The sequence below is a fragment of the Pristis pectinata genome, chromosome 2 (genome assembly GCF_009764475.1).
Source record: "Pristis pectinata isolate sPriPec2 chromosome 2, sPriPec2.1.pri, whole genome shotgun sequence".
NCBI classification, from domain to species: domain Eukaryota; kingdom Metazoa; phylum Chordata; class Chondrichthyes; order Rhinopristiformes; family Pristidae; genus Pristis; species Pristis pectinata.
In genome coordinates, this window is record NC_067406.1 from 95,285,267 (window position 1) to 95,297,512 (window position 12,246).

At 41.6% G+C, this 12,246-nt stretch overlaps 1 protein-coding gene across 20 annotated transcripts in view; it reads right to left on the reverse strand.

Annotated features, from left to right (window-relative positions):
- Positions 1 to 12,246, reverse strand: part of ank2b (ankyrin 2b, neuronal) — a 781,056-nt gene that overhangs the window by 110,915 nt on the left and 657,895 nt on the right. For all 20 annotated transcript variants that reach the window (XM_052010179.1, XM_052010168.1, XM_052010170.1 and 17 more), the window contains 2 exons: positions 4,847 to 4,949; positions 4,296 to 4,399 (listed from right to left, as the gene is read on the reverse strand). In XM_052010179.1, coding sequence (XP_051866139.1) covers positions 4,296 to 4,399; positions 4,847 to 4,949 — 207 coding nt within the window. The remainder of the gene's footprint in view (positions 1 to 4,295; positions 4,400 to 4,846; positions 4,950 to 12,246) is intronic.

Sequence of the window (12,246 nt, forward strand, 5' to 3'; positions counted from 1 at the left end):
CTGTGGGATCCAAGTCCACAGACTTGGTCCACAGTGGTGAAGAAGGCATGTGGCATACTTGCCTTCATATCAGGGCATAGAATATAAGAGTTGAGATGTTATGCTGCAACTCGGAGTACTGTGTGAAGTTCTGGTCACCACACTGTAAGAAGGATGTGATTACGCTGGAGAGAGTGCAGAGGAGCTTAGCCAGGATGCTGCCTGGACTGCAGGACTTTAGTTAGGGGGGAAGGTTGGATAGGCTGGGCCTGTTTTCCCTGGAGCAATGGAAGCTGAGGACTGACCTGAAAGAAGTTTGCAAGTTTATGACAAGCATAGATCGGGTAAATAGTCAAAACCTTTTCCCCATGGTAGTGGTATTAAAAACAAGAGGGCATAGATGTGTGAGAAGGAGGAGTTTTAAAGGGGATCTGAATGTAAGAACACAAGGAAATAAGAGCAGGAGTAGGCCACCAAGCCTGCCTCACCATTCAATATGATCATAGGTGATCCATGCTGGCCTCAACTCCTCTTCTGTGTCAGTTACCCATAACCTTCAATTCCTCAATCACTCAATTCCTCAAAGAACAACATTTGCATGGAGAATTGAGGATTGGAGTTGATATTATTTGATGGAGCAGTTAGGGATTGGGACCAGCATTATTTGAAGGGGTATTGTAATGTTACTTTATTTGTTTGGTGATTAGGAGCGGAATTGTTTAAAGAGGGGTTTGAGGATTGAGCCTGGAAATGTTTGAAGGAGGGCTGGGACTGCCTTTGAAGGAGAGTTTGGGGATTAGGGACATTGGGAACAGGCAGATTGGTGTCTCTTATTGGCAATGTTTTAAATGAATGCTGATTGGATTCATTCATACAAAGTTTGAATGGGGGAATTGGTGATCAGATGAAACATTGACAGGGCTGTGTAAGCTCAGTTGTTGAGTTCATTCAAAACAGATCCATGAATTTTTGGATTTCAAGGGATACAGGGATTGTGCAGGTGAGTGTGTTTGAGGTAGGTGATCTTGATGAATGGTGGAGCATGCTTTAAAGGGACAGATTGCCTACTCCTGCTCCTATTTCTCTTTATCTATTTGTATTTCTTTCAAGGAGGGAACCACAGAGTCAGACAACACAGAAACAGGCCTTTTGCCCCAACTGGTCCATGCCGACCAAGATGCCAATCTAAGCTAGTCCCATTTGTCTGCATATAGCCCATATCTTTCTAAACCTTTCCAATCCATGTACCAGTCCAAATATTTTTTAAGTGTTGTTAATGTACCTGCCTCAGCCATTTCCTCTGGCAGCTCATTCCATATACAGACCACCCTCTGGGTGAAAAAGTTTCCTCCCAAGTTTCTATTAAATTTCTCCCCTCTCACCTTCAACTTATGCCCTCTAGTTTTTGATTCCCCAATCCTGGGAAAAAGACTGTGTTCATTCACCCAATCATTCACCCTCATAATGTTATATCTTTCAGAACATCTTACTGTACGGTGGGGATGCAGAGCAATAATCACATTGCTTGAGACAACCTTCCCCACCTCCCCGCCACCATTTCACAAAACAAGTCTCCCACCTTTGGGAAGGAAAGTATCTAGAATATCCTTGAAGATTTCAGGGCCTGCTTCACTGCATGAATGCAATTCAGATGTGATGGATACCTTCAACTCTGGTCAAAGATTGGATAGTGATAGCTTCTTTGAAGGGAATTAGGGAGGGGAGATAATAATCAGGGATCAGTACTTCAACAGCACATGGGAAATCATGTTGTGGGATGGGGTGTGGAGGTTGTAGGGGAGAGGGGAAAAAAAAATCATGAATATAAATTTTCAATGGGAGTGATGGTGGTACAGTTTGCATTGCAGTTTGGGGTTGGGGTAACCCAGCACAATGTTATTCACCCGGAAGGCATTCAAAGACGAGGTATTGGCAGTTCAAAAGCATATTTAGGTGGATAAAACCCCAGGCCTGACCAAGTGCATCCTTGGACCTTGTGGGAAGCTAGTGAAGAAATTGTGGAGTTCCCTGCTGAGATACTTGCATTGCCTTTAGCCATGAGTGAAATTCCGGAAGACTGGAGGGTGGCTAATATTGTACCGTTATTTAAGAAGGGCAGCAAAGACAAGCGAGGGAACTACAGGCAGGTAAGCCTGACATCAATGGTGGGTAGGTTACTGGAGGGGATTCTGAGGGACAGGATGAGTGAGGATTGATTAGGAATAGTCAGCACGGCTTTGTGTGTGGGAAATTGTGTCTCACAAATTTGATTGAGGTTTTGAAGAGGTAACTAAGAGCATTAATAAAGGCAGGACAGTAGATGTTGTCTCCATGGACTTTTGTAAGGCCTTTGAGAAGGTCCTGCATGGAAGACTAGTCTGGAAGGGTAGATCTTATTGGATCCAGGGAGAGTGAGCTAGGTGGATACATAATCGGTCTGAAACAGAGGTTGATGGTCGAAGGTTGTTTCTCAGACTGAAGGCCTGTGACTTGTGGTGTGCCACATGGGTCAGAGCTGGATCCATTGTTGTTTGTCATTTATATAAAATAATTTGGAATAGAATGTACAAGGCATGGTTAATAAGTATGCAGATGATACTAAAGTAGGTGGTATCGTAGACAGTAAAGAAGTTTTTCGAAAATTGCAAGGGGATCTTGATCAGCTGGGTAAGTGGGCTGATGAACGACAAATGGCATTCAATCCAGATAAGTGTGAGGTGTTGCATTTTGGGAAGTCAAATCAGAGCAGGACTTTCACAGTGAACGGTAGGACCCTGGGGCATGTTTGTGAAACAGAGGGACCTTGGAGTACAAGTACATGGCTCTCAGAAAGTGGCATCACAGGTGGACAAGGTGGTGAAGATGGCTTTTGGCACACTGGCCTTCATCATCCAGGGGTTGGAATGTTACGTTGCAGCAGCATAAGACATCAGTGAGGCCGCATCTGGAGTATTGTGGACAGTTTTGGTCACCCTGTTATAGGAAAGACATCATTAAGCTGGAAAGAGTGCAAAGAATGTTTTCGAGAATGTTGCCAGGATTCGAGGGCCTGAGTTATAGGGAGTGGTTGGGCAGGCTTTGACCTTTATTCCTTGGAGTATAGGAGACTGAGATAGAGGTGTATAAAATCGTGAAAGGCATAGACAGGGTGAAGGTAGACAGTCTTTTTTTCCAAGGAAAGGGAACCCAAAACTAGAGGGTATAGGTTAGGGTGAGTGGGGAAAGACGTGAGGGACAACTTCTTCATACAGAAGGTGGTGGATATGTGGAATGAGCTGCCAGAGGAAGTGTTGAGGCAGGTGTAAATAACAAAATTTAGAAGACACTTGGATAGGTACATGGACAGCAAAGGTTTAGAGGGATATGGGCCAAATGTGGGCAAATGGGACCGCTTAGATGGGCATCTTGGTTAGCCTGCACCAAAGGCTGTATTACTCTATGTTGCTAACTGCGTTTGATATATGGGTGGTACAATGTCATCTCAGGAGTACACAACAATAGGTACCTCCAGGACAAGTTCCCAACTTTCAAATGATGCACAGCATGGGGAGTAATAGCATCCTGGGTGCCCCAATGTAGAAATCACATCAGATTCACAACAGTGACTCAGTGCAGAAAGTGTGATGTCGAATTTTTGGAGAGATGCAAAATGACCCTGAAATTGTCATTACTGTGTTTCAGTTGCATGATGTTTAAAAGGAAGCATTATCCCTTTGAATTTCAATCATGTATTTTAATAAACAATGATAAAATTTGTAATTTTCAGTTCAATTTCAGAAAATAATTCTTAATTTTCAGGTCTTTGCAACTTCAGTATAACCAATTACGTCCTAAGTTTGGATACTTCATTTACATAAGTGTTATGGGAGTATACTAAAAAGGGTGGAACAGTGAATGAAGTGTTTAAATACGCAGATTAAGCTGAGTAGTACCAATTTCCTGTATGAAGAGTGCATGTCCTAAATTGGGCTTTCATCTGTCCCATGCTAATGAGGTGCATTTCTCCTGTGTTTACCTGATTATCATCCCTGGACATTACTAAGTTGCTTACAATTTACAAAGTCTATCAAAAAACTTAGGTTTTGAAATATGCAAAATTTAGTATTGAAGGATAACTTTTGGTTTTTTTTCTAAATAAACAATGTCACTTTCTCATTTGAATGTAAAGAATGCAAAAGTAAAATACAGTTAAGACTTCTTTGATCAACTGATACATTCATGCTGAATACAGATCATGTTAATTTTTCAACTGCCTCCACAAACACACATGCTTCTCCACCTTCTTTATGTCTGTCAGATGTGTTTATATATCTCACCCTGAATGTATTGGGCTGGAAGAGAGTGCTACATTGTCCAAGTTCTCCGTTTCCCAATTTAAGCGATGTGTAGAATCCTTCTCAGGGCCCTTAGCCAAAGCTACCTGTAATTTCAAAGTAACACTTCCTTTTAAAGCCAATGTAGTGAAACTACTGGTTAGACTTTGTCAATAAAGTTAGAACTACTGGACACATTTAAAAATACAATTCTATTTCAAAAGATATTCACATTTAAATGGATCCAAAGTTATCATTTTAGGAACATATTAAAAATCTTAGCAATAAAAGCCTATACTGTTTGTATTGCATTTATAAAAAAATAAATACATTGCTTCTTCATTACATTGTTTTTAATTACAATAAAAATATAAAATATACATAATCTGTAAACATACCTTGAATGAACTAAAAAGGAAAATCATCAAAGATGGGCTTTATTTAGTTAAGTCTTTCTATTTAGTTTAAAAATTGCCAATGGACAATCCAGACATGAATAGGTTTTAAAATAACACGCATTATATAGTTTGTACCAGAGAGGAAATATTGCATACCTGGCTACTTGTGGCTGTGATTACTTCTTCAATCATGGCACTGTCCCTGTGGTGTGGACCATGGCTTGGTGTGTTGGACCTGTCTGAACTGAAGGATCGCAGGCTGATGGATTGGCCAGTTGCCGTGGAAATGCAGCAGCACAATGATGTAGTGGAATGGGCAGGAGAGTGAAGAAAGCATGCAATTAATACTTATGCAACTTCCAGGGGATTGGGAACTAACAAAAAGAAAACAAAATAAGCATAGGGGGAGCATTCTGCATTTTCAATGATCAAAATACTTGTTCCAGAACACTCTGGCAGCAGCCAAACAAAAATGCCTAAAAAGCCTTTTGATAATGATGGATCATTTAACCAGGGTGAATCATATATTCTGGCCTTGTAGATATAATAGGCTATAGAAAGAAAATATTTTAATAATCCATTTTGATTTTCTTCCAATTAAGGTAAATTTATTCGAAACATGGGAACAAAGAGCAAAATATTTCCAGTGTTGCTTTATCAGATACAGAGAAATTGTGCATCAGAAATAGATAGTACCTTCTTTATGTGAAAAAAAATTAACCCTTCATTCAAGCTGCTGTAACAGAATCAGAAGGCTTTTATAGGGATTTATTTTCAGAAAATAACATGCTTGTAAAGAATTGAAAACCAACTCCAAGAACCCCAATGTACGATGAGCAAGCTCTCCTTTGGCTTTTTACAAGCTTTTCAGCAACTAAATGCAGATATTCCATGGAAGCCCCTGGAAGCTACATTGAGGCAAGTGGTAGTCAGTCACATGTACCTTACAGTAACCATGTGACTATGTGGTGCATTAAAAGTCTGCAGAAGCTGGTGTTAAATTTGAGCTGAATTCCATGGATGGTGTAATAACCATCTTCAACCCTATAAGAATGCATAGATCTACTTGAGTCATGTCAGAAATGTTACTTGAGGCAGGAAAGCAGGGAACTGACAAAATTATTCAAGCCAAATGATTCGCCATGACAAAGGAGTACCAATATCAGGTGATGCAAGCGAAAAGTAAAGAAACTGAAACTTGAAGGGGAGGTTAAGAAGACCACACTCAACTAAAGGTGTGAAAGTTGTATAATAAGGTCCCAATGAAGGCAACTGATGGCGTATTCAAGCAACAGTTAGTTTCAATTTTAGAGGTATAAGGATTACTAATCCAAGAAGTTGGGCAACTGTCAGTCCTCGGCCTCCTCCACTGCCAGGAGAAGTCCAAGCGCAAACTGGAGGAACAGCACCTCATTTTCCGTCTTGGAACCTTGCAGCCTAATGGCATGAACATTGAATTCTCCCACTTTAAGTAATCCCCACAACAGTACCCCTCCACCCCCACCATGCTTCTTCTTTCCTTCCCTTTCCCAGCCTATCTTCCTATTTTCTACCCCCCCCCTTTTTTCCTCCTTACCTTTGACCCATCCCCCGGTGGATCTGCTCTCCGCTCCTCCACCGCACTTGCCTATCACCATCTCTTACCTGCATCTATCTATCACCACCTAGTGCCCACCCCGCCTCCCCTCTTTTGTTCACCTGTCACTGCTCCGCTTTTCCCTCCAACATATTGGGCTTCCCCTTTTCCTATCTTCAGTTCTGAACAAGTGTCCTGACCCGAAACGTTGACTGCCTGCTTTTCTCCATGGATGCTGCCTGGCCTGCTGAGTTCCTCCAGCATCATTATGAGCTGGAGGCCTAATACTTATTGACAACAGCTCCGCCTTCAGTACTATAATTCCAAGCAAACTCATCTCCAAACTCCAAGACCTGGGACTCAACACCTCCATTTGTAACTGGATCCTTGTCAATCAGTAAGGATAGGCAGCAACACCTCCACCACGATCATTATCAACACTGGTGCCCCACAAGAGTGTATCCTCAGCCCCCTAATCTACTCCCTATACACTCATGACTGCTCTAGCTTCATCTACAAGTTTGGAGATGATACCACCGTCATGGGCCGTATCTCAAATAACAATGAGTCAGAATACCGGAAGGAGATAGAGAGCTTAGAGACATGGTGTCACGCCAACAACATTTCCGTCAATGTCAGCAAACAAAAGAGCTGGTTATTGACTTCAGGAGGGGGGGGGCAGTGCCCATACTCCTGTCTACAATAACAGTGTTGAGGTGGAGAGGGTTGAGAGATTCAAGTTCCTTGGAGCAAACATCACCAATAGCCTGTCCTGGTCCAACTGAGTTGATGCCATGGCCAAGAAAGCTCAAAAGTACCTCTACTTCCTGCGGAGGCTAAAGAAATTTGGCATATCCCCTTTGACCCCCCACCCCCACACCAATTTTTGTCAATGCATCATAGAAAGCATCCTATCCAGATGCATCATGCTTGGTGTGGCAACTGCTCTGCCCATGACTGCAAGAAACTGCACAGAGTTATGGACACAGCTCAGCACTTCACAGAAACCAGCCCCCCCTCCATGGACTCTGTCCATACTTCTCGCTGCTTCAGTAAAGCAGCCAGCATAATCAAAGACCCCACCCACCCCGGTCATTCTCTCTTCTCCCCTCTCCCATAGGGCAGAAGATACAAAAGCCTGAAAGCACATACGACCAAGCTCAAGGACAGCTTCTATCCCACTGTTATAAGACTATTGAATGGTTCACTGGTACAAGATGGAGTCTTGACCTCACAATCTACCTTGTTATGACCTTGCACCTTATTGTTTACCTGCACTCTCTCTCTAACACTTTATACTGCATTCTGTTATTGTTTTACTTTGTACTACCTCAATGAACTGTGTTTTGATCTGTATGAACGGTATGCAAGACAACTTTTTCACTGTACATGTGACAATAATTACCGATTTAATATTTTTCCCAATCTCACAATGAATGCTGGCCCCTCTTTATCCTTGAATCCCTATGCCTCTATTTTCTAGAACTACTTGCCTCACTATGGCTCTGATACTTTAAGGCAGAGATAGAATCATACAGTATGGAAACATGCCCTTCAGCTCATCAAGTCCACACTGACCAACAAACAGTCATTTACACTAATCCTACACAAATTCCCATTTTATTTTCCTCCCATTCCCATCAATTTTCCCCAGATTGTACCACTTAGCTACACACTGGGGCAATTCACAATGGGTAATTAACCTAATAACCCACACATATTTAGCATGTGGGACAAAACTGGAGCACTTGGAGAAAACTCACACAGTCAGAAGGAGGACATGAAAACAGTACACTGGCAGCACCAGAGGTCAGGATCACTCCTGATTCACTGGAGCTGTGAGGCAGCAGCTTCACTGGCTGTGCCATGGTTACACCTCTACGTTATTCCCTACCTTAAAATCCCTTAAAGATCCTTATCATTGGCTGTGCTCTTTTTAGCCATTATTTCCCATTCACTTTCATTTTGGTCCCCATATTTAGCCATCTTTGTACTTAAATTCGCGATACAAACAATAACAACTTGCAGTTATAAAATATCTTTAATACAGTAGAATTTTCCCCAGGACAGTCTGGGAGATTGCAGGATTGGTGGAATTTTAATTCTGTCAAACTGATAACCAGATTTATGACTCCTTGTTGGTTTTCTCCAAAGTGGAAGTACTTCCTTCATAAATAATCCAATCAAACCCTTTATAAAAGTAAGTTCTCCACCATTTTAGCACAATGGATATCATGATGACCGATTATCCTTAAAGAAAATTGATGATAGAAACATCATTGCAATTCCACTGCAGCTAATAATCTCTTCTTTAACTTAGAGTAGATATCACCGAAACAGGTCTACAGCGGATGCCATCTCCCTGGCCCTACACTCAGCTCTGGAGCATCTGGACAGTAAAGACACCTACGTTAGACTATTGTTTATTGACTACAGCTCTGCCTTCAATACAATAACCCCAAGCAAGCTTGTCACCAAACTCCAAGACCTAGGACTCAACACCTCCCTCTGTAACTGGATCCTTGACTTTCTAACAAACAGACCGCAATCAGTGAGGATAGGCAGCAATACCTCTGGTACGATTATTCTCAACACTGGTGCCCCACAAGGCTGCGTCCTCAGCCCTCTACTCCTATACACTTATGACTGTGTGGCCAGATTCTGCTCTAACTCCATCTACAAGTTTGCAGATGATACCACCGTTGTAGGCCGTACCTCAAACGGCGATGAGTCGGAGCACAGGAAGGAGATAGAAAGCTTAGTGGAATGGTGTCATGACAACAACCTTTCCCTCAATGTCAACAAAACTAAAAAGCTGGTCATGGACTTCAGGAAAAGGGGTTGTGTACATGCACTTGTCTACATCAATGGTGCTGAGGTCGAAAGGGTTGAGAGCTTCAAGTTCCTGGGAGTGAACATCACCAACAACCTGTCCTGGTCAAATCACGTAGATGCCACGGCCAAGAAAGCTCACCAGCGCCTCTACTTCCTCAGGAGGCTAAAGAAATTTGGTTTGTCCCCTTTGACTCTCACCAACTTTTACCGATGCACCACAGAAAGCATCCTATCTGGATGTATCACGGCTTGGTATGGCAACTGCTCTGCCCAGAACTGCAAAAAAACTGCAGAGAGTTGTGGACACAGCCCAGCGTATCATGGACACCAGCCTCCCCTCCTTGGACTCTGTCTTTACCTCTCGCTGTCTTGGTGAAGCAGCCAGCATAATCAAAGATCCCACCCAGCCGGGACATTCTCTCTTCTCTCCCCTTCCATCTGGTAGAAGATACAAGAGCCTGAGGACTATTGAACGGTTCCCTTATACAATGAGATGGACTATGACCTCACGATCTACCTTGTGACCTTGCACCTTATTGCATTGCACTTTCTCTGTAGCTGTGACACTTTACTCTGCACTGTTACTGTTTTTTACCTGTACTACATCGATGCACTCTGTACTAACTCAATGTAACTGCACTGTGTAATGAATTGACCTGTACAAGTTTTTCACTGTACCTCGGTATAAGTGACAATAATAAACCAATACCAATTCCAAAAAGATGCTGTCATAGGAACAAACTGCGCTATGAAAAACCCAAGTATTTTCTTGTCCTTGCTTGCTCAGAAGGAATCTTTCTGAAGAATTACATTTATTTTTCTAAACATGCCATGGTGTTTTAAGGCCACTCTTTCAGCATCCTGTTGTATTTCTCTGTTAGATTTGACACCATGTGGGACTCCATTCCAGTCTTCAATAAAATCACACCATGATAACATTGTCATCCTCTGGTCCTCATTACAATGAACGTTTGTACTTTTCTGGTGGATGTTGAATCAAGTATTCAAGATATCAGTTTGCATCATTTTCCTAAATGCCTCAATCAAAATTATGCCTAATAAAGGTAGCATTCAATAATTTGTTCGGCAGCAAGTTACTCTTTCTGATGCATTGTTTGTTGCTTCAACATTTGGACTGAGATTCCCTGATACATTTCTCTGTCTTTTTTATTTTGAGTGGCTCAAGTAGAAATGTGCTCTGAAAGGGTTAAGAATATGTTTTGCTCATTCGAGTCTAAAGATAGCAAGGTCAGTGATGAAGATGTAAGGGAGAACTGAACCTGTTCCCCCAACGTTCAGTATTACCTTAATGTAGCAGCTAAATAAGTCAGCGTAAAAAGAAACCTACGTGGATGGATTCAGTACATAGTCCATGTGACATGACAAAAGGTTATTGATAAATTGAAAAATCATGTAATAGTTTTCATAGGATACTATTAAAGCCTTCATTAAAAACAACCCAACATTTATAAAATAACATTCGTAATTTCTAATAGGCACTACATATGTTTTATATAATCCTTAACAGGAGAACATGTCAGAAACAGTAGTAATAATATTCAGCATTAACAGTAAAATAGGTGATCACAGTAAATAGCAAATATATGTGACTGCCAGCAAAATAAAAAAATTGCATTCAAATTTTTTTTTACAACAAATACCTGGAGGAAAACAAATTGAGTCCCTGCAGCAAGAATGTATTCCTAAAAATATACACCCAGCAACCCACTGCTGTGGAAAAAAATATAAAATAATAATCAAGCTTCAACTCCACTCCCCCCTCCCACCCCTATCAAGTCAATCATTGGTAGGCTCCTGCTGAATAATCCAAGCTGCTGAATCTCAGGCCAGCAGTCACAAGAAAAGAAAGGCAGTAATGGCAGCTATTTCAGCATTATTATAGTCGTGTAAACCCTGCCTGATGTGAGCAGCTTAGCAGCGAACATTCAGCGAACATCAAAGGAGAGTGATGCAGCCATGGAGATAGCTCTAGTGCACAAACTGAAAGCCTCCACCCTCAACCCCAAGCAGCATTGTAGTAACAGGAAAAAGTGGATTGCAGACACAGCCATGGCACTGTGACATTATTCTTGTGTCAAGACCACCTACCTGTTTACAGCACTGAATGGAAGCATATGAAAAGGAGGGAAAACAGCACTGATGAAGGGTGGATGGCAGAACAATGGTTATAGAATGTTCTCGTTCACACAGTTACATGCACTCGCATACATACACTCACTCACACAGATGCATACGGAACAATAATGTTAACAGATAGACAAAAAAGTGCTGTTTTAATATAAGTCATGCACTGAGTTTCCACATTCAATTGAACAGTGAGAAGCACTGAGTACTTTTTTATGGAAAACTCACAGTACCAACTGAAAAAAAAACACATTTTTCTGACACTTGGATACATAAACAATTTAGAAAAAGAACAAACATTCTTAGCAGAAAACTAGTTAAAAACAATGGTTAGTAACTGTAATAGCTTTATAATTTTATATATAGCTTGATAACTTGTCTAATACCCAGCTGTACATCCCTAACAATCCAACTTAGTTTTATTCTGCACCTTACAAAAAAATTTCAGGAATTAATTACTATGACTTTTGTGAAAGAATTTTTCTCCCTCGACCTTGCGATGTCTGATCGTGCAATTGGAAAGCTGGATGCTTACTTCCATGCCTTTTACCCTCTCCATTGGTCAGACTATTCAGTCCTTCTATCTGTAGCGGCTCCTGCTGAGAACTACCACTTCAGGTTGGATTGTGCTTCTTGCACAACTCTTGAAATTATGCATGGTTTCTGTGCGAATCCCTGCTGAAGATCAGGGAATTATGCCATATAGGCCCTGGATGAAGTCAGCACAGGCGTCCCATTTTAGCACTTACATGAAACAATTCCTAGACCAGTACCTGCAATATACGCTCAAGTCATAGGAGCATTGCTTTGTAAAGTACCTACGTTCAGTCCACTGGAGCGACTTTGAGCTTCCCGTTGCCTGTCAGTTTAATTCCCACTCCCACTGACCTGTTAGCCTGTGGCCTTCTATAATGTTATGATAATGGGGCCCATTGCAACCTTGAAGAACAGCACTTCATCTTCCCTCTGGACACATTACAGCCTTCTAGGCTCAAAACTG